Source organism: Crocuta crocuta, unplaced genomic scaffold (assembly GCF_008692635.1).
Source record: "Crocuta crocuta isolate KB4526 unplaced genomic scaffold, BGI_CrCroc_1.0 scaffold35, whole genome shotgun sequence".
Taxonomy (NCBI): domain Eukaryota; kingdom Metazoa; phylum Chordata; class Mammalia; order Carnivora; family Hyaenidae; genus Crocuta; species Crocuta crocuta.
Window position 1 is genome coordinate 2,764,086 of NW_027530625.1, and position 23,463 is coordinate 2,787,548.

The 23,463-nt window shown below is 38.9% G+C and overlaps 1 protein-coding gene across 8 annotated transcripts in view; it reads right to left on the minus strand.

Annotated features, from left to right (window-relative positions):
- MAPKAP1 (MAPK associated protein 1) overlaps positions 1-23,463 on the minus strand; it is a 238,696-nt gene that overhangs the window by 115,018 nt on the left and 100,215 nt on the right. For all 8 annotated transcript variants that reach the window (XM_077768234.1, XM_077768238.1, XM_077768233.1 and 5 more), the window contains one exon: positions 15,612-15,784. In XM_077768234.1, the coding sequence (XP_077624360.1) occupies positions 15,612-15,784 (173 nt within the window). The remainder of the gene's footprint in view (positions 1-15,611; positions 15,785-23,463) is intronic.

Sequence of the window (23,463 nt, forward strand, 5' to 3'; positions counted from 1 at the left end):
TCCATTCATCTATTGAAGGAAAGTAGGGTTGCTTTGTGTCTTGGTAATGGCAAATAATGTTGCAATAAAAACATAGGTGTGCATATATCTTTTCAAATTAATGTTTTTGTTTTCTTTGGGTTAATATAACATTGTATGTTAATTATACTGGAACTAAAAATAAATTTAGAAAAAAAGTTGCCCCTGGGGGTAAAAAAAAAAAAAGACTAATAAAAATAAGTACAGGATAATAGGATCCACAGAAAGAGGCTTAATTTTAGAACTGGGTTAGCACGGAAAAAGCAGGTCCTTCCAGGGACAACGTTGTTTGTGAGAAGATTGGAAATTAGAAGAGTGAATGGTTGCAAAATGAAACCTGTTGCCAAAAGGAGATCCTTCTGGAGGATGGACAGAGGGAGATCTCTCTCTCCCTCTCACACATTTTCTCTCTCTCTCTCTCTCTCTCTCATTAAATGTACTCATTAACGCTTTGGAGATTTTATATTTATACAAGTAAATGTATGTATAAATAAACATATCTAAATCTCCAAAGCGTTAATGAGTACAATTAAATTTTACTTATTCATGCTTCAACAAATAAGGCTAACAAAATTTGCATTAGAAAAATTTATTTCATTTAATTGTTGACCAATATTCATTTCATGTTCAAAGGCCAGTTTGGCTTTTATGAAGAGACAGAGGCCTGTAATCCATATATAGATTGTATTTAATTTGTATATGAAAATTCAGGAGCATTCCAGGAAGCATCCTAGAGATCTCCCAGATGTGATCTGACATGTTCGATTTCCATACTCATAAAAATTCACTTTTATCTTCAATACATGCAAAATGTTCTTAAGTATGATGGCCAGATAAATAAATGCTTTTGTTATTTTTTTTTTCGATTAAAAATAAAAGGAGCACTTGATTCTGCAATGTCCAGAACTCTTATTACTTGGGCCTTGCTATTTATTTTGATAACAGAATCAATATAAAGAGTTTATCAGACATTATCAGAGAAAGAAAGGCCTTGAGGACTGCAGCTCAGAAGTTCATCTCTTTGATGTCAGAGAAAAGACTTTTAAGACTGTCAAGATTTCTGCTTTTCCAAAACAAAAACCCCATATATGTAAAGTAAAAATTGATAAATAACATTTTAATGTTTGTCAAGACACAGCCACCTCACACAGAATAGTTAAGTCTAAATTTTGTAGCAAAGAAGTACTAAGGAAAAAATGCCCACTAATTTCCAAAGGGAAGCAAGATCTTCATAGTGTTCTGTCTGAGCTCCTTTTTGGATAGATCATATTGCTATATCTTCAAGTTCATTGATTTTTCCTTTTGCAGTGTCTAATCTGCTCTTAAACTCACACCGTATAGTTTTCATTTCAGATACTGTACTTTTCATCTCTAGAAGTTCCATCTGGATTTTTAAAACATTTTCTGCTTCTTTCCTCATCATGTTCATGTTTCCCTCCATAATCTTGAACATATGCAGCATGTTTGTAATAGCTATTTTAACATCCTTGTTTGCTAATTCTATCATTCTGGCATTTCTGGGAAGTCCTCTTTTCATACTGTTCTGAACTGGACATTTTTAAAACAAATTCACTTAACAAAATTCTAAGTTTGAGAAACTCATTCATTCTATTACAAACTGAGCCTGAAAAGATCCAGTGGGATGTTTCTGAAACACAGTATGATACTGTCACTTCCCTGTTTAAAACCTTTTGCAACCTTTAAAATAAAAACAAAAGAGCCCATTAATAGTACCTGGCTTCCATGAAGGCTTCCATTATAATTTACCCTGCTTTCAACCCAATCTCCTGTCATTTCAGAACACACATCTTAAGCTTCATTCACACCAGCTGCTTGCAGTATCCTAATCAAGTTACTATTCATGCAGGTCTCTCTGCCCAGGGGCTCCCTATTCCTAGTCTATCCAGTCATCTTTTGAGATTTAGCTCAAGTATCCATTCTACTGGGAAGACTTCCCTAACATTTCCCTCATCCCTAGTCAACCCAAGCCTCCAACTTCCAGCAGAATTTTTTTCTTTTTCTTAAAAATTTTAATGTTTTTTATTTATTTCTGAGAGAGAGAGAGAGAAAGGGGAGGGTCAGAGAGAGAGGGAGATACAGAATCTGAAACGGGCTCTAGGCTCTGAACTAGCTGTCAGCAGAGCCCGACACGGGGCTCGAACTCACGAACTGTGAGATCATGACCTGAGCTGAAGTTGGACGCTTAACCGACTGAGCCACCCAGGCGCCCCTCCAACTTCCAGCAGAATTAGAAAAGCCCTTTTCTATGTCCTCACAGCATTCTACTGTGTCTATTATACCAAGTCTCAATGACAATGGAGCTAAAATTATGTAATTTGGTTTCTGTCTCACAAACTAGTCTAAATCTTGAGGCCATAAACTTTATTTTATGACTGATTATATCCCTAATGCCTAGTAGAGTACCTGGGATGGTGTAGACAATATCTAAATGCTTGCTGAATGAATGACTGCAAGAATAAAAGGATGGATGAATGGATGGATGGATGGATGGATGGATGAAAATTTCAAATGGCTATGTCTCTGGGTGCTATCATTAGGAAAAGAAATTCATTTCTTTGTATAACACGGTAGTTAAAAGCAAGAGAAATGGAGTAAAATCTGGTTCAAATCCTGACTCTGCCACTTACTAGATATATGATCTTGGGCATTAACTTAAGTTCCTGTTTCTCTGCTTCTCTATCATTATCTAAGAGTTACAGAGGTATTGTAAGGAAGAAGATAATATATGTAAAATGCTTAGCCTGGGGCATGACACAAAGCAGGCATTCCAATGTGTTCGTATCTACCCATTCATTACCTGGTAAGTATGAGGACTTTGGCTTTTGGGAAATGTTGACAATGAGCAATATGTCTGTGCAGCTCAATGAAGAAAGTGTTTGTAAACAGTATCCCCAAACCTTCATTTGTCACTTAAATATTTCACCAGATTGAGACCATCTAACTCAGTGATTTTTGATGAATAAGGGTCTGTATACAGTCAGAAGCTTGTCTAAGCAGACATGGGGAGAAGGGGTTCTTCCCTGGCAATGGCAAGGGTAGATAACTTTAGTCTACATCTCTGAATCTGAATGTTTCTGTGTTCTCTCATCCATTCCACAAATTACTTATTGAGTATTTGCTATTTGCTAAGAATTGTGTTAGGGACTGAGGGAAACAAAACAACAAAATAGACAATGTCCAGTCTCTAAACTTCCAGCTATCCTACTGCTTACAACACTTCTTCACCACACGGACATCTCTCAAGTCATCTCAGCCTTCATTACATTCAAAACCAAACTCTTTCTTCACCTCTATTTCTTCTCTAGGACACCCCGTTTCGGCACCACCATCTACATAGGTTTTCAGTGTCCAGTCTTAGTCCCTTCTCTCTGTTCACTCATGCATGTTGGAGACTTCAATTAATATCTCTATGCATATGACTTTTAAGTTCACATTTCTAGTTCTTCTCTAAACTCCAAACATGCAAGTATAAACAACTATCTGAAAACTTCTCTTAGATATAGCAAAGTCATCTCAAATAAAAGATAAAACTCATGCTGCTCCCCCACTCCCCTTCACACATCAAAAACCAAATAATACCCAATGCCCCCATCTCAGTGACCAGCAAAATACATCAAGTTGTGCAAGTCAGAAATCTAGGGAGTCATCTTTGGTACTTTTCCTCTCCCATACTTCTCATATCCAACTCATCCCTAAGTCCTGTGAATTTTACCTCTCAAATACTTCCAGAATTTGTCCTCTTCCCTCAATCTCCACTGTGACCCTGCCCATCTTTCAGTCTCATCCCATTCTACTTTCTCTTCCCTACTTTGTGCTCCAGACACGCTGGCCTTCATTACTCCCCTGACTACTACATGCTTCTTCCTGCCACAGTGTCACTGCCATGCAGTTCCACCTGCCAGGAACCTCCCCCTGCCAAATACCTCTGGTATCATTTTCTCAGGGAATTTCTCCCTGACTCCCAAGGCCAGGCTCTGATAAATGGCATTCCTTTTCTTCAGATTACTCAACTCAGTTTTTATGCAAACATTATTTGGCTTAATTATTTGATTAAACTATTTGAATTATTTACCCATTTCTCTCACTAGATTATGGAATTCATGAAAGAGAGACCATGTCTGGCTCTACTCACCATTGTATATACCCAGAAAAATTCATGGTATATAATAAACACTGAATAAATATTTACTGAATGCATGAATGGATACAAATGATAAGTGAAATGAGGCAGTTACAAAGTGCTCTTACACTTGATAATTTCCTCTTCCCCATCAAACTGTACATTTTTTGAGTGCAGCAATCACATTTCTCTCGTTCTCCATTTTATCGTCAATACCTAAGGCCTGGAACTCCATAAATATTTGCTGAATGAAGGAATAACAAAGAACTGAAGGCTTCAAGATTAAGCTGGATATCAAGAGGAGAAGAGTGAGAAAGGCATTTCTGATTAAAGAAGGAGCAAAAGCAAAAGCAGGTATCAGTGTCAAGAAGCTGCCAGTTAAAAAATGTGATCTGTAGGATGCACGAGAGCACAGCTGAGGGTCAGAATGGGAAGGGCCTCTTAGGCTGTATTATCTAGGTAAGCGGTTCTCAATGATGACTCTAAGGAAGGTAAATTAGAAGCAGAGGCCTACAAATGGGAAGAGAGCAGACAGAAGTGGTCAAAAATGGGGAAACAGAAAGAATTCGAACTGCAAAGTTGTCAGAAAACATAATGTAAGGTCAAAAATTCTTATATACTTACAATAAGCCCACCAGGGCACCAGTGTATCATAGCAGAGTGCAATTCTCTGAATCGTTAAGAGAGAGCTAAATTATACTACTGTTGCTGAACTACTACCAGTATTGGTTATAGTAGTAGCTGGCTGTAGTTACAGTATTTAATGGCAACAGAAATAAACATTTCCTGAGCACTTGCCATGTATTTTCTCATTTTATTTTCATAACTACTCTGTTATGAAGCTTCTATCCTCATTTTACACACGAGATAACTAGAGTACATAAGACTGAACTAATTCATCCACAACCATGCTGATGATAAGTGTTAAGGCCAGAATACAAACACAGACTGTGGCTTTGGATCCCACACCCTTAACCACTATGTTATACTCTGATTAAGAAGGCAGGGAAAAATATTAACACATTTTAGAAAGTCTCTATGAAAAATTATTGAAGTAGGACAATGAATGAAATAAACCTACAAGGGTTCTGAGAAGCTGAGGTTATGTCAGAAGGAAGTGAACCGACAGTGAACTCCACTGTATGGCTATACCACGTGATGGTGTACTCTTGAGCTGAACTCTCCAACACGCAGCTAGTAAGCACTTAAAATACAGCTAGTCTGAATTGATAGGTGTTTATATAGCAAATAAACACTGAATTTTTAAAACTTATGGCAAAAAAGAACATTAAAAATCTCCTTAATTTTATCAACATGTAAACATTACCTAAAATAATAATATTTGAGATACAGTGGGTTAAAGAAAATATAACCCATGAAAATTATAAAAATTATTTAAATTATAATAATTATTAGGGTACTAAATTTCACCCATCTTTTGGAAACTTTAAAAAGTGTGGTTATTAGAAAATTTCAAATTCTAAGTATGGCTCACATCTGCAGCTTGCCTTATGTATTATTTTCCAGCTTTACTGAGATATAATTGAAATAAAACACTGTGTATATTCCTGGTAATCATTTTGTAACATATGTGTATTTGATACACTTAGGTATTATGAAACCATTACCACCAAGTAGCTTTAGCTAACACCTCCAACACATCACATTTCTTTTTTTGTGGTAAGAATACTAAAGGTCTGCTCTTTTAGCAACTTTCAAGTATATAAAATAGTCTGGTTAACTATATTTGCAATGCTGTACACTACATCTCTATTAATTTTCTTTTTTTTCTTTTAAAATTTTTGTTTTTTAGGTTTATTTATTTATTTATTGAGAGAGACAGAGAGAGAGAGACAGAGCATGAGCTGGGGAGGGGCAGAGAGAGAGGGAAACACAGAATCCAAAGCAGGCTCCAGGCTTGAGCTGTCAGTACAGAGTCTAATATGGGGCTCGAACTCACTAAGTGTGAGATCGTGATCTGAGCCAATGTCAGACACTTAACCAACTGAGCCCCCAGGCATCCCCAAAGCTTATTCATTTTCTAACTAGAAGTTTGTGGTTTTTGCCTCGGATCTCCCCATTTCCCCCATCCCCCAGTCTGTGGTAAGCACCATTCTAATCTCTGTTTCTGTGAGTTCAGTTTTAGAGTCCATATATATGTGACATCATGCAGTATTTGTTTCTCTCTGACGTATCACTCTTAGCATAATGCTCACAAGGTCAATCCATGTTGTTGCAGGTGGCAGGATTTCTTTATCTTCTTTATCTTTTCATCCATAGACAGACACTCAGGTTGCTTCCATAGCTCAACTATTGTGAATAGTGTTGCTGTGAACATGAGGGGAGTGTAAATATCACTTCAAGATCCTGTTTTCATTTCTTTTGGATATGTACCCAGAAGGGGTATTGCTACATCACATGGTAGTTCTATTTTTAATTTTTTGAGGATCCTACATATTGCTTTCCATTGTGGCTGCACCTCTTTACATTCTTAGCAACAGTGCACAAGAGTTTTCTTTTCTCCACATCCTCGCCAACACTTGTTATATCTTGTCTTTTTGATGATAGCCATTCTAACAGGTGTGAGGTGATTGCATTATATTTCTTTTGGACAGCACTGCTCTATTGCCAGAAACTTCCACTCACTGAGCAACGGCAATAATCTTAAAAGTATACTACTCCAGCTTCTGGACTACAGCAAAACTCTTCAGGCTTTTAGTAGCTCACCTGTCAGTAGCTGATAAAGAGCAACAGTAAATAAGAGACCAGTGAAATATGTTGAATGTTAAAGGGACAACTGAACAGAAGAAGGCAAAGAATAGCCATTCTAGTGTACAAAAGAGTCATAACATATGACTACAGTCTCTGCACAAAACTGGGACTAGTCAAAATTACCCTTAAGAAATCCTTTAAATTACCTATGAAGTAGAGTAAATGTGGTCCTGTGTGAAGAGCAGGTATATACCTCCCACCTCAAGTTCTTGAGAGGATAAAACCTCACTGAATTTTTTTTCTCTTTCACGAATGGGTGTTACTCAAAAGATACCATTTTATTTTTGAATCCGATGAAATATAAATTAAAAAGGAATGTTTTAAAAAATTTATTATGTCAAAAATAGATCTACATGTATATAGTCAACTGATATTTGACAAAGGAGAAAAGGTTTTGAGCAAAGCAGCAAAAGGAATGGAGAATGGATAATCTTTTCAAGTGGGCATTCACATGCAAAAAAAAACCCTAAATCTAGACACAGACCTTACACCTTTGACAAAAATTGACTCAAAATGGATCGCAGACTTAAATGTAAAGCAAAAAATTACATAAAACTTCTAGAACATACAGCAAAATCTAGGGAACCCTGGGTTTGGTGATGAGTTTTTAAGTACGACACCAAAACACAATTTATCAAAGAAAAAACTGGTAAGTTCGAGGTGATGCTGATAGGAAAATAAAAAGATAAGCCATAGACTGGGAAAAAAAATCCCTACAAAACACATATCTGATAAATACACAAAGAACTCTTAAAAATCAGTAAGAAAACCACCCGATAAAAAAACTGGCCAAAGAACTGGACAGTTCACCAAAGAATACAGATAGATGTCAAATAAGCATATGAAAAAATGCTCAAGATCACTTTCTTAGGGAATTGCAAATTAAAACAAAAATGGGATATCACTGCACACGTAGTAAAATAGCTATAATCTAAAACATTTACAAAACCAAATGCTGGAAAGGATTTGTAGCAAAGGAACCCTTATGCATTGATGATGGAAATGTCAAATGGTATAACCACTTTGGAAGACATTTGGGCAGTTCCACAGAAAGCTAATAAACAAAGGCTTATCATACAATCCAGCAACTGCACTCTTAGGTATTTGTAAAATGAATTGAAAACTTATGTCCATATGAAAACCTGCTATAAATGTTTACAACACATTTACTATAAAGATTAGAAGCAACCAAGCTGTCTTTCAACAGGTGAATGGAAAAACAAACTGTGGTACATTCATGCCATGGAATATTATTCAGCAATATAGAGAAATGAACAGTCAAGCCATGAAAAGACAGGAAGGAACCCTAAATACATATTGCTAAGGGAAAGATAACAATCTGAAAAGGCTACATATAGTAGGATTCCAACCATCTGACATTCTGGAAAATGCAAAACGGTAGACACAACAAAAAGTGGTTGCCAAACATAAACAGAAAGGAATGAAAAGGGAGCACGGGGCAATTTTTAGGGCAGTGAAACAATTAGCTATGATGCAATCATCAGAGTCTGGCTGGCTCTAATGGGGCACCTGGCTGGCTCAGTCAGTCAGAAGAGCAGGAGACTCGTGATCTCAGGGTTGTGCATTCGAGCCCCACACTGGTTGTGGGGATGACAATTAAATAAACATTAAAAAAAAAAAAAAGAATTGTACGATACAAAGAGTGAACCCTAATATGTAAAGTATTGACTTTAGTTAATAATAATGTATCAATATTGGTTCAACAATTGTACTCCACTAATGCAAGGTGTTAATAACAGGGAAAAACAAGTGTCAGGAAAGAGATGTGTGGCAACTCTAAACTTATGCACAGTTTTTCTGTAAACCTAAAACCACTCTAAAAAATAAAGCCTATTTAAAAACTGTTTTGGGGCACCTGGGTAGCTCAGTAAATTAAGTGTCCGACTTCAGCTCAGGTAATGACTTCATGGTCCGTGGGTTCAGGCCCCACGTCAGGCTTTGTGCTGACAGCTCAGAGCCTGGAGCCTGCTTTGGATTCTGTGTCTCTCTTTCTCTGTGCCCCTCCCCAACTTGTGCTCTGTCTCTGTCTCTCTCAAAAATAAACAAACATTTATAAATAAATAAATAAATAAAATGTTTTAAAAATCTTAGCTGTAACTGATTTTAGAATTTTAAATAAATGAAAACAGAAAACAACAAAGCAGGCATTAAAAGCCAAGCTTATGGCAAGGATGTGGAGAAACGGGCACCCTCCTACACTGTTGGTGGGAATGTAAACTGGTACAGCCCCTCTGGAAAACAGTGTGGAGGTTCCTCAGGAAACTAACAATAGAACTCCCCTATGACCCAGCAATAGCACTGCTAGGAATTTACCCAAGGGATACAGAAATGCTGATGCATAGGAGCACATGTACCCCAATGTTCATAGCAGCACTCTCCACAATAGCTAAAACATGGAAAGAGCCTAAGTGTCCATCAACAGATGAATGGATCAAGAAGATGTGGTTTATCTATACCATGGAATACTACATGGCAATGAGAAACAATGAAATCTGGCCATGTGTAGCAACATGGATGGACCTTGAGGGTGTTATGCTGAGCGAAATAAGTCAGGCAGAGAAGGACAAATATCATATGTTTGCACGTATAGGAGGATTAGGAGGAACTTGACGGAGGAACAAGGGGGAGAAGAAGGGCGGAAATGGTGGGGGAAAGGGAGAGAGGCAAACCATGAGAGACTCTTGAATGCTGACAAAAACTGAGGACTGATGGATGTGGGGGGAGGGGGGATGGGCATGGAGGAGGACACTTGTGGGGATGAGCACTGAGTGTTATGTGGAAACTAATTTGACAATAAACTATTTGTAAAAAAAAAAAATAAATAAATAAATAAAAGCCAAGCTTAAAACAAGCTGAATAACATGAAACTAATACATCGGTAGTGAAGATAAATGTTAGTAAGAGAAACTTCCCTATAAAAAGACAGTGATTTAGGGACCCCTGGCTGGCTCAGTCACTGACTCTTGATCTCCGGGTTGTGAGTTCAAGCCCCATGTTGGGTGTGGAAATCACTTAAAAATAAAATCTTAAAAAAATTAAAAGACAGTGATTTAGGCAGGTTTAAAAAAGAAAAACCTCACAAAACTAGTCAACATATCTAAAACAAAAAGGCAAAGGTAATAGGCAGAATAAAGATTAGACAAATGAGAAGAACAGGGAGTGGAAAAGCTCCTATTACTGAAGCAAAGAAAAAAGCAGGACACAATTCACAAAACAACGAGGGCTGTTTTATATTGAAAAAAAAGTACAACTCACAATAAAGATATGAAATGCAGAAACATATTTGTGCGCTGCAATATATAAAGTGGAAACTGTTGAAATCATAGGAGAAACTGACAGAAACAAACCAGAAAATGGAAACATTAATTCATTTCTCCTAATCATCCATAGACCAACCAGTCAAAAATATAAGAATGTAATAGTAATTAAAGATATAATTTTAATAAGAATACACTAAATTCTATAACCTACAAAGAATATGTTTCCAGAATCTACAAAATATTTATAAAAGTTCATTGGAGAGTAAGTGCCCATAAATAAATAAAATTCTAAGCAGAAATTTTATAGGCCACATTTTCTGATAAAAACTGAATAAACATGAATCTACACAACAAAGTCTAAATTTAAAAATTCAACTACCTAGAGACTGAAAAGATTTTAGTTCATTTCTTACAAAGTTTTTCCCTAAAATCAGGGTATGAAAATAAACAGGAAATTGGCTAAAGTACCACATTCCATCTTGCTCAAGTGTTAACAGGTATAAGTAAAGAAAGCCAAAAATTCTAGCCAAATCCTCCATTCCTTCTCTGGGGCCAAAGCCTACTACCACTGGCAGTTTTCAAGGCACAGAGACAGGAGAACAGTATTTCTAAATAAATCGTTTTCTTAACAACCAGACTGAAACCGTGCATCCAGTAATTTGGCCCCCTGTGAATGAACAGCTAGCTCTTCACAGGGCTAACCCACTGGAAAAGATCATATAAGGATCTATTCTAACACTTAAGTACAAATAGGCTATAAAGAAAATACCTTGCACTGTACTGCCTGATAGAAAGAGATCCCAGGGACTTATTTTATAGATTGTCTTATACCAAACAAAACTGAGAAATCCACTGTCACATAAGAATTGTAAAATGTTTCAAAAGATCAATGGTTTATTCAGATTCAGTGTAACTATTAAAAAATGTGAACATGCTAGATACCTCAGGAATATAAATATTCGTAAGATTTATTCAATTTCACAGGCTTACAAACTAGTACAAGAGATAATCTCTATTTCAGGGGTTTGGAATTGCTAATTAAATTGTTTGAATCTTCCTTCATCCTCACTTACTTTTCATCTCTTTATCAGTTTTTGGTAGGAATGCACCAAAATTTCACATTTTTACTCTGGATCACTCAATGCCACTTTACAATTCCCTTAAAATATTTTGCAACTATGTTTCTAGGTATATATGCAGTCAGAAGCATTATATTATCTCAGTGGGCCATTCCTTTTTTCATTATGTAGTTGACAAAAATATCCCTATTGATATGTTTCTGCCTTAAATTCTACTGTTTTGACTCTTTGCAACAGGCCCATCTCCTCACCTCACCCCCACTCTTCGTCTCTCTTGACCAGGTAAAGCTGAAACTAGCCCCATGGGAAAGGAAAAGGCAGAATGGCTGTCTGACAGCTTCTGGAGTGGAAAGAAAGTAAGAATCTTTTGGGGCGCCTGGGTGGCTCAGTCAGTTAAGTGTCCAACTTCGGCTCAGGTCATGATCTCACGGTTTGTGGGTTCAAGCCCTGCATCAGTTTCTGTGCTGCCAGATCAGAGCCTGGAGCCTGCTTCAGATTTGTCTCCCTCTTTGTCTCCCTCTCTCTCTGACCCCTCCCCTGTTCACGCTGCCTCTCTCTCTCTCTCTCTCTCAGAAATAAACAAAAACATTTTAAAAATTTAAAAAAAAAAGAAAGTAAGGATCTTTTGTAAAGGCAAAGTTCTTTTGTTTGTTTTTAATCTGTTTTCTATTATGGATCCTGCTTTCAGTATCATATACAAGAACTCTTCATTTAATTCTTGGTCCCAAAGATTTTCTGCTGCTTTCTCCTAAAAGTTTAAAGTTTTACATTTCAGTCTCAATTCATTTTTGAATCAATCTTATACAAGGTATATGAGGCTTAGGTTTTTTGGTTTATGGATGCCCCATTGCTCTAGCATAATTTGTTATAAAAATTCATCCATTTCATTTGTATGTGCTTTTAATATGAAGACTAGTTTGCATCTGCCTCCAATTCTGGGAAATACTCTGGCATTATCTCTTCAAATAGTGTTTCTTGCGATTCCCTCCATCTTCTGCCTCACAAGTGAGAGGCTCTCCACTTTGCTCCATGTCTCTTAACTTACTCATATTTCATTCTCTATATCTCTTTATCTCTTTGTGTTAGTGTTACATCCTAGGTTGAAATCACTGGTAGTATCTCTCACCTTAGTCCCTCTTAAGTGTGCCCAGTCTAGAGTTTATCCCGTATACTTTTTTTGTTGTTACATTAATAACAGCATTTTATGTTTCCAGTGCCTTTAACTGGTTCTCTTCTATTTAATTAGTTAATTCTCATCTGCTTTTCACCATTTCCAAGAAATTTACCATGGATGTTATTCCTTCATCTCTTTGATGACTTTATTATTATTATTTTTTTAATGTTTTATTTATTTCTGAGAGACAGCGAAAGACAGTGTGAGCACGAGAGGGTCAGAGAGAGAGGGAGGTACAGAATCTGAAACAGGCTCCAGGCTCTGAGCTGGCTGTCAGCACAAAGCCCAATACGGGGCTCGAACCCAGGAATCGTGAGATGACCTAAGCCAAAGTCGGACGCTTAACCGACTGAGCCGCCCAGGCGCCCCTCTTTGATGACTTTAAACATATTTATTTGAAGTCAATTTTCAGATTATTTTACTGTATTTTCTGTTGGGAGTGAATTTATCTCCTGATTATTATCTTTCTTAGTACTAGCTATACTCGTTTGGTTAAGAATTTTAATTTGCTAGCTCTTCTTGAATAGGAACAGTTTCTTCCCCTCTCTCCCTCCCTTCTTCTCCTTGCCTCCCTGCTTTTACAGTTATTGCACCATCCTCCATCCCCATCAAGCAGAGGCCTCCACCATACAAACAGGTCTTATATCGTCAGCTCAGGGTTCCTCTCCCTTGGAAACACCAGGGAGATCATAAACCCAGTCATGTCCTGCATGGCCAAGTCCCAGTCACACTGCTATCTTTATTTCCCTACCACTCCAGAAGTCACAGAGCCAGTTAGCTTTGTTCAGTTTCTTTTCATATGTAGGACAGTCCCACCCCAGCTCCTAGTTTCCAACAGTGAGACTTCCTCTGATCCCTATCCACGCACAAAGTTCCTTTGGTCTCTATACCCTCAAGCAGTGTTTCCCACTCTTTTCTGACATCATGGCATACTTTGAAAATAATAGTATGGGGCGCCTGGGTGGCTTAGTCAGTTTTCGCTTAGGTCATGATCTCGCGGTTCGTGGGTTCGAGCCCCGCGATGGGCTCTGTGCTGACTGCCAGCTCAGAGCCTGGAGCCTATTTTGGAGTCTGTATCTCCCTCTCTCTCTGACCCTCCTCTGCTCACGCTGTCTGTCTGTCTCTCTCTCCTAGAAATAAATAAAAATATTAAAAAAAAAAAAAAGAAAGAAAGAAAAAGAAAATAATAGTGTGTGTATGGTACACGGGTAGATGGATGAGACTCTTCCCCACCCAGAAATGACAGCTGGGGGCTGTGACCACCCCAGGCCCTGCTTAGCTACCCCAAAGCCTGAAAATAATCAATATTTCATTGGTAAATGTTCACAACATGTTCTTTGGAAAGTACCACCCTAGAAGAATTAACTTCCTACACACACTGCCCGTTTCCATACCTGGTTCCATTTTTAGCCTACCGGGATGTCGATCTTGTTATTCAAGTACAGGTATGTCACTAACATATTTCATTTATCATTGCTATGTATTTGGAACAGAATGCAGAATTTAAAGCCTGAATGTGAAGGACCAGCATAACAGAAGTCCATGCTTTTCCTTCTATTTTAGAATACCCTCCTCAACCCCTCTGTATCACTTTCCCTACTCCTTCAAGTTTCAGCTTAGATGTATAATCAAGGTGGCTCTTCATGACTCCATTCCCATCCCCAAATATGGGATCAGACATCCTCACAGAACCTGATTTTACATGCTACTATACTTTACTACTACTGCCTATCTACCTTAGATAGTAAGCTCCCTGATGGCATGACCTGCTTTTTTTTCTGGATGTCAAGACCTAGCACTGTGCCTGCAGTCAGTAGGAACTCAAGGAATGTTTTAATATCACCCATACATAGTAAGAGCGGGTATAATGTAATAGTGAAGAGCCAGCGCTCTGCACCCAGGGATCCCTAGGGTTTAATACCAGTTCTACCACTTACTGTGTGACTTAGGAAAAGTTACTTAGGCTATCTAAGTTTTAGTTTCCTCATCTGTAACATGTATATCACAATTCAATCCCAACTCTCTTTTTCACTAGTTGTGTGACCCTGGGCAGTCCTTTGTGTCTCTTGGTCTCAGTGCCTGCACTAAGCAATCTCTTGATTAAGCCAGACAACATACTTAAAGTCACCAGCACTTTGACTCCTTTCCCTGTTTTCTTGTTTCCACTTCATGCTGAAAAAGGGGTAACACTATAGCTCAGCCTTGGGCAGAGCTGCTGACTCAACCCTTTTTCTGAGCCTAGGTGCTTGAAAAGGCTTTCTATTGTCAAAGGAGCAGTAAAGATTATCTTTATATTCACAATGTATTCAGGCAAAGTGGAGGGTAATGTCAATGAGAACTTGAAAAAATAATTTTAAGTGCAAATGTAATGTACCTCAAGAAGAAAAAATACAGACTGAACCATTCTAAGAGAAGAGAAAGTCTCCATGAGAATCCATGGAGGCACCCACTACATTTTGCTGTACTGTAAACCCTACTACAGAAGAGGGTGGCTGCCAGATAAGACTTGCAGGGACTTTATATGATATGCAGGCAGACACTCTACTTTGAAGCATTACATTTTTAATATAATTGTTTAATCATGAATAGAGCTTAGTGACTGACAGAAAACTGTGCCACTAACAACAAGGAAAACCGTCATTCAGACCTAAAGGAAATAATGCAAAAACCTTAGCATCCAACAGACCGCGAGTCAAATCTGGACTCTGCCATGTCCCATTGGTGTGACCTTTAGCAAATATCAATTCTCTGACTCAGAGTTTCCTGCTCTGCAGAATAAGAGGTGGGAGAATTAAATGAGAGGTCAGCACTACTGCCCAAATCATGGTAAGGGTTCAACAATATTAGTCCCCTCCTACTGCCTCCCATGCAACTTTTATCAGCAAGTGTCATAAAAGGGTTTGAAAACCACTAAGATACAGTGCCTCATGTCTGGATTCACAAACTCATTAGTCTACTCGGTACACAGATTCTCTGAGATAAGCCTGGGATACACAGGCCCAAGATCTGGTGAGCAGCCTGACCTGGATCCGTGTGGATGTCTGGCTCCCAGGCCAATGCCTAGAAAGCCTGACTGGGCCCAGAATGCAGCACGGATGGCCCGGAGACAGGCAGAAACTAGAGCAGCCAAAAAGAGGAAGGATTACTTGAGCTTCGGTTCCCGTCCTTCACTTGTGTACTGCCAGCAGATGAGCCCGATCAGGTCCTGCACCCTGGCGCTGGCCATTGTCACCACAGTCATTGGCAGAAGTCTGTCCTGGCTCGAGTGCAGGGGGAGGTAGACGTCGATCTTCTTGGTTGCTGTTGTGCCGACATGACCCTGTGGACAGAATGCACGTATGAGAGTAAAGCACACAGTCACGGTCACGCAGACTCTACTGGGTCGCAATGACTGGTCGTCAGAGCCTGTGTGCAGCACAGCCATTTCTTATCCTTTTGGCTCAGACCTGCCTGAGAGCCTGAAATGGTTCCAGAGTAGAAACACTGTCTACTTCTTAGGGTTTTTTTCCCCCTTGAATTTTCATTTTCTAATGGTCTAAGAGACCCAGCTCTGCTAACAGTACGGTAAATGAGCACTAAAACCAAAATAAACAAATTACGAGTCGTGAGCAGACCTGATATTTGGTTGTCAGGAGATGTGCTTTGCTACTTACTCACTGTGGCCCTGGACAAATCACCATTAGACCCTGACCTCAGCTGCTCTCCCTGAAAACTACCACGTCACTCCTTGAGATTTTGGGATAAGTGGCATGGGAAGCTGCCTACTCTGTGAGGAATCATTTAGGCCTGCAGCCCGGACACCAAGGGCCTGCCTTCTCAGAGATGGGGTGGGGGTGAAGGGCCTTATTCCTTTATGCATACTCCTATTTATTTCAGTCATCTGCACTGAGGCTCAAGGGTCGCTGGTCTTCCATTACTGTCCTAACTACTATACCCACACTATTCTATATATCCTCAATCCCTCCAACACACTCTCTCTCTCCTGAAACTTCCACTCCCCTATGGAATTCCTACACTAATCAGCAAACCTCCATACACCACTTCTTTAAAAAAACAAAAAGGCAAAAAAACTTCCTTCACTTCTTAGTCTTAATTGAAATGTGCTGGTCATTAAGGACACTTGCTTCCTCTGCCGTCCAGAAAACTGTTCTGCATTTTTCTTTTTTAACCCCCAAATCCGCGAGGCTGAGTATGGCATTCTTATCCCCACTAGTCCCTAACTATTATTTCTCCTTTCTGGCAAAAACCCCTGTTCCTTGGAGACCCAAGCCCTCTGACTACACTATCCTCTCTCCCTGCTTTTTTGTTTCTGTTACCCACCAACCTTTGGTAATGCTCCTCCCTCACTGAAGAGTCTTGATTCCCACCCCAACACCTGTCATCATTCTTGGCAATTCCATTTAAAGGAACAATCCATGTAACATCCAAGTGTCTCGATCCTTAGACTATGTCATCCCTTGCCTTTTCATCTACTCCACCTTTGATCACACATTGCCAGGAGTACACCAGAGATCTGTACCAACTCCAAAATCTCAAATTAGAAGGTCTATACACTGAATAACTTTAATATACTTTCATCTCACTTTAGTCCCCCAAATTCTTCAACCTACAACCTACTGATCCACCACTGTAAATGATGTCACCCTTATTTCCCCATACCACCCTCCAGATTACTTGATCAACTGCTGTACGCATTCCTTTGCAAATACAGTTTTGACACTCTTCCTGCACGGGACTCAACTGGCAGAATGCCAACAATTGGTGAACCCCAACCCTCTGCATTCCCCAGCTAAACAGTGCTGGAGAAAAACCATATAACTGCACAGACTGATTTGACTTTAAGCTCATGATGATAAATCCCAAACATACATTCAATATTGTATAGCAAGCCTATTACATCTCCTGATCCAACCTGCACCTCATGCCAAGACCACCACTACATACTTTTCCTTCTCCCTTCCTACTTTTCGTGAGCCTGTCTTGACCTCAGCTCCTATCCTTCGCTTATGTACTTCCAACAGAGAGAAATATTCTTAATCTTCATGAAGAAAATAAGAGCTTTCATAAAGGAACTCAACTTCCTAACAATAAATTCACAAACTTACCTGGATTTAACAACACAGTCCCTACACCAGAGTGTCACTCATTTCATTAAAGGGCAAGCTCTCTACTTATGTTCTGTGTCCCTTTGGCTCTCATTTTCACAAGGATTTTACTCCTTCACTGACTTTTACACCTTCTCCTACATGATCAATTTCTCCCCTCTTCACTTCCATGACCTATACTCGTGGATTTTTTTCAATCCTCTCTGGTCTCTGATTCTGTCTCCTTTGCAGATTCCTTCGCCTCAGGAGTCTATTTGTCAGCATTCCCTGACCTCTAGATTGGGCTCTCTTGTGTCTGTCTTTCTGTGTATTTCTTCCCTAAGTGATCGCACAGTCCCAGACAGCAAGCTGTCTATACAATAGGCAGAAAAGTATCACAGACAAGTTAAACTTAAATTCAGATCTGAACTTCTCACTATCCCTTACTCTGTCTCACCCCAAATAACAACACTCTCACTCATTTTAGTAAATACTATCACCACTAACACAGCTGCTTATATCAGTAATCTTGATTCTTCTTTATTCCTCCTGCCTTCTCCTCCCTTATAAGTTGTAGTGACTACTCCAAAATATATTTCAAAAAGAGAAAAAAGTCTTTTCAGCAAATGGAGCAACTAGATAGCCACATACAAAAGAATGAACTTAGAAACGCCTGGGTGGCTCAGTTGGTTGAACATCTGACTTGATTTTGATTCAGGTCATGATCCCAGGGTCATGGGATCGAGTCCCATGTAGGGCTCTGCACTGTGCCTAGAGCCTGCTTGAGATTCTTTCTTCCTCTTCCTCTGCCCCTCTCCCTTGCTTGTACTCTCTCTAAAATAAGAAACAAAAATATTTTTAAAAAAGAATGAATTTAGGCCTCTATGTCACACCATATACAAATATTAACTCAAAATGGATCAAAGACTTAAATTTAAGACTAAACCTATAAAACTTTTAGAAAGAAACATAGGTGGAAATTCTTCATGTCCTTGGATTAGGTAATGATTTCTCTAATATGACACCAAAAGCAACAAGTGACATAAACAGGACTTTACAAAAAATAAAAGCTTTTGTGCCTCGGGGCGCCTAGGTGGCTTAGTTGGTTAAGCGTCTGACTTTCGCTTAGGTCATGATCTCGCAGTTCGTGGGTTCAAGACCCACGTCGGGCTCTGTGCTGACTGCCAGCTCAGAGCCTGGAGCCTGTTTCAGAGTCTGTGACTCCCTCTGTCTCTGACCCTCCCCTGCTGATGCTGTCTCTCTCTCTCCTAGAAGTAAATAAAACATTAGGAAAAAAAAAAAAAAAGCTTTTGTGCCTCAAAGGACACTCTCAAGAAAGTGAAAAGACAACCCACAGAATGGGAGAAAATATTTGCAAATCATATGCCTGACAAAACTAAGCAATTAAAAAGACAAGCCATCTGATCTTTAAAATGGTAAATAATTTAAATAGACATTTCTCCAAAGAAAATATGCAAATGGTCAATAAGCACATGAAAAAGTGTTCAACTTCATTATTCATTAAGGAAATGCAAATCAAAATCACCACTTCACCCTAGGATGGTTATACTTTTTTTTTTTTAATAGCAAGAACTAGAAAAGATAGCAAGGATATGAAGAAGTTGGAATCCTCATATATTGCTGGCAGAGCTGTAAAATGATGTAGCCATTGTGGAAAAATAGTTTGTCAGTTTCTCAAAACTTAACATAAAGTTACCATATGACTCAGCAATTTCATTCCTAAGTGTACTTATAAAAGAACTGAAAACCTATGATCACATAAAAACATATACATAAGTGTACATAGCAGCATTACCGATAACAGCCAAAGAATGGAAACAGGGGTGCCTAGATGGCTTAGATGGTTAAGCATCAAACTCTTGATTTCAGCTCTGGTCATGATGTCATGGTTCATGAAACTGATCCCCAGGTCAGGCACTGCACTGACAGCATGGAGTCTGCTTGAGATTCTCTCTCTCCTTTTCTCTCTGCCCCTCCTCCACTCTCTCTCTCTCAAAATAAATACATAAGCATTAAAAAAGATGGAGAGGTGCCTGGGTGGCTCAGTCAGTTAAGCGCCCAACTCTCGATCTCGGCTCGGGTCATGATCTCGTGCTTCGTGGATTCCAGCCCCACGTTGGGCTCTACTCTGACGGCACAGAAGAGTGCCTGGTCGCGATTCTTTCTCTCCTCGTCTCTGCCCCTGCTCTGCTTGTGCTTTCTCTCTCTCTCTCTCAAAATACAAATAATAATCTTAAAAAAAAAAAGAAAACAATCTAGATGTCCACCAACTGATGAATGGATAAATGAAATGTACACAATGGAATATTACTCAGCCATGAAATGAAATGAAGTACTGTCACATGCTACCACTTGGATGAAGCTTGAAAATATTTTTCTAAGAGAAAGAAGCCAGGCATAACATTTCTAAGAGAAAGAAGCCAGGTGACAACATTGCAAATATACCGAAAATCACAAAATTATACACTTTATAAACCATTAAAATAGTAATTTCTATGTAATGAGTTGTAACTCAATTTTAAAAATTGAAGAATATGTATTTCAAAAAATTCTCCATCTCCACTGCTACCATAACACCATGAGGTTTCCCCTGGACTGTGCTAATGCATTCCTGACCTCATGCACTCTTGCCTACTTCAATTTGTTCTTGACATACATACTAGATTTTTTTTTTTTAACTCAAATTTGATATTTCACTTCTGCTAAAATTCCTTCAATGAATGGTTCCCATATACTTTGGATAAAATCCAAATTTCCTATGGTATCCAACAAAGCACTGTATGACCTGACCCCTGCCTACCACTCCAACATCTCTACTATTGCTCCCCTGCCTGATTATCATAGTTCAGCTATACTGGCCTTCAAGATGTGCTGTGTGTGGATGTGTGTGTATACCTGTTTCTCTCATTTTCAAGGCCACAGCAAGTGCTATTCACTATATCTAGAAGGCTCTTTCTCATGATCTATGATTCTTCTAAAGTGTGGCTTTGGGGAGGTTACATAATCTCTCTGTTCTTCCATCTCCTCGTAAGTTAAAATGATGATAAGGACAGGACATATCTATCAGAAGACTCCTTTAAGGATTATTACTATTATTATAAGTCCCCTTCATAGTTCTTCTCTCACACATACACATATCCTGTTCACTTCCTTCACAGCACTTAACAATTTGATATTATATATTTGTGTACGGACACCTTCAGTGTATGCCTTCCTCACTAGCCTCTGACCTTCCTTCCATGAGAGCAGCCACAATCATGTCTGCTTTGTTTCCTGCTCTATACACAATGGCTAGCACTGTGCGGGTGAACAGACAACTCTCCAAAAAACTCTGGTGAACTACAGAATGAATGCATAGATGATTCCGATGCCTACCAGGACAACATGGCAGTAACACAATAAATGTTAGTTTCCTCCATGCATCTATCTTGCCCCTCCTCTATGGGTCTGTTTCCTGGTAGTGGATAGAGATGGAAGTACTTGAGCAATCGAGTGTTTCCATCTTTAACACTACAATTCTAGGGTGAAAAAAATAAAAAAGATAGGAGCTTTTATGTAGGGAAATACATAAAATCAGTTTTAAAAACTTTTAGAGAAATTTCACTTCTAACTCAGAATCTAACATTGGACCCATTGATTTTTTTAGTCTTGCCTCTGTCATAAAGCAAGTAATAAAAAAGTATTTCTCTTATAATAATGTTCTTTCTCTCTCTCTGATTCTCTCTCATTCATACACACACACACACACACACACACACACACACACGCACGCACGCACACACACACCCAGACATGTTTTCAGCTGCGAAATAGTAATTCCAATGACTAGCTAAGTTGTCTCTCAAGAGCAAATGTTTTGACCTTGTGAGGCAGTCAAAAGGTTACAATGAAAACAACGGCAATCTTTCTGGAGTGGGCTTATTGTCTTCGTATTTCTCTTCTCAACCTCCTTTTCATACCCACAGCCTAGTCTGGTTTATTGTTCCTCCTCCTCATGAAGAGCTGGAGCTGAAGCGCTATGAGGATGAGAAGTGTGAATGTGTTTCACAAACTGTAAAGTGCTTTAGAAATGCAATGTGTCAGAAAGAGCCTAAGTTTTTAGATCAGCCTCATTTATATTACTCAGACCTATTACACAATCACATGAGAACAAAGATGGATACTGTGAAGGAGTCCTAATAATAATACATATTATTATTCCAAGGGCTAGCATTTATATAGAGCTAACTGTTAAATAAGCTCTGGTAAATGTTTGCCTAAATCATCCCATTTAATTCTGTCTAAGAGGTAGAATTCTATCACTACCCTAATAGGACAGACAAGAAAACTAAGGTTTAGGAGCCATCTGTTCAAGCTTCCACACCCAAGGTAGAACAGAACTCACACTGTGACTTCTCTTGTCTGTCTGACTCCTGTCTGACTCCAAAGCCTCTACTTTAAACACCAATGACTTCTTTCTCTAAAGTGCTAAATGTAATCAATCTCTACTCCCCAAGACCTGAAACCCACCCCCCCACAATCCTCCCCACTCTGCCCTTCTCACAAACACACGGAAAGTGCGGGCTGAAGCAGTCTCCTACAAAAGCAGTGAATCTGAGAAGCTGCCCAAGGAGAAGTGTTAGAGGACTGAGGCTCCAGAGAACTTGGCCGCTGGCTGTGGACTGCAGGGCAGATAGTGACACGGTGCTCCTATGAATCCCTTTATCCTCTTTAGTTCATGGTGAAATAGCGAATGTGGGGAAAACTATGAGAATAAATATGGTAGATACTTATTAAATGAATGAAGCACTTTATCTTTTTAATCTTCTAATTCCATCTTGAGGCACTGATGATGGAAAAAAGTGCCTTGTGCAAACCCTGAAATTATGTATTTTTTAATAAGGAGCCTCTTCTGAAAAAACTCAAGGTGGTGGCAGTTATCTCTACCTAATAGTCCCCGTGTTGCAATATTTAGAGGGAATCATCTAAAACATAAAACAATCCATCAACATAATAGAAAGTAATTAACTTATAAAAAAAATAAGGTGACCAAAGGATTAAGAGTATTCATCACACATCAAGGCAAGCAATATCCCAAAGACCTAACATCTAACTATTAAACAGCAACTAGCAATAAACAAGGATCATATCATACAGTTTCACTGCATGGCAATTTAATCTGTTCCACAATATGGAATTGGAGAAATGGAGGCATAATTAGAGCACAAAGAAGACATAGGGAAAACTGGGCTAGGACCATCCTCTCAGTCACTCATACATGCAATCAATACCCACTGACACCATGTTGGGCTCTGAAGACAAAATCAAGTGAGACTCAATGCAGACAGACCCTCGTCAAACTTACAGTCTACACTGTACTATGTGATAAAAGCTTTAAGAGGGGGAAGGACAGGCTGTTGTGAGAGCTCAGAAGCAACCCAGACTAAAAGGGGTTGGCAAAGGCTTCTTAGATTAAAAAAAAAAAAAAGTACCCTTCCATCCAACAGAACCATTAGCCCAAGGAAAAGATGCCTATTATATTTAAATATCTACTACATCAATACACAAAAAAGTAAACAGGTTCTCTGGGACATGGGATTGTGAGTGATTTTAATTATCTGCTTTATATTTTTCAGCATTCTCTATGATGAGCACATACTACTTTTACAATCCAGAAACAAAATAGCAAATGTGACAATTACAAACAAAAAAGGATATAGAAAAAAACCACCATACAGGGCTTAAGAGTTTTAGGTAAGAGAGAGAGAGAGGATCAATTTTGAAAATGTAGCCTGTGTGAAGTCATCTGGCAAAATTTATTAAGAACATACTATGTGCCAGGTACTGTGACAGGCTGTTGGGAAAAAGAAGCTGAAAATATAACCCAGACACCTTCCTATGGCAGGCTAAGTAA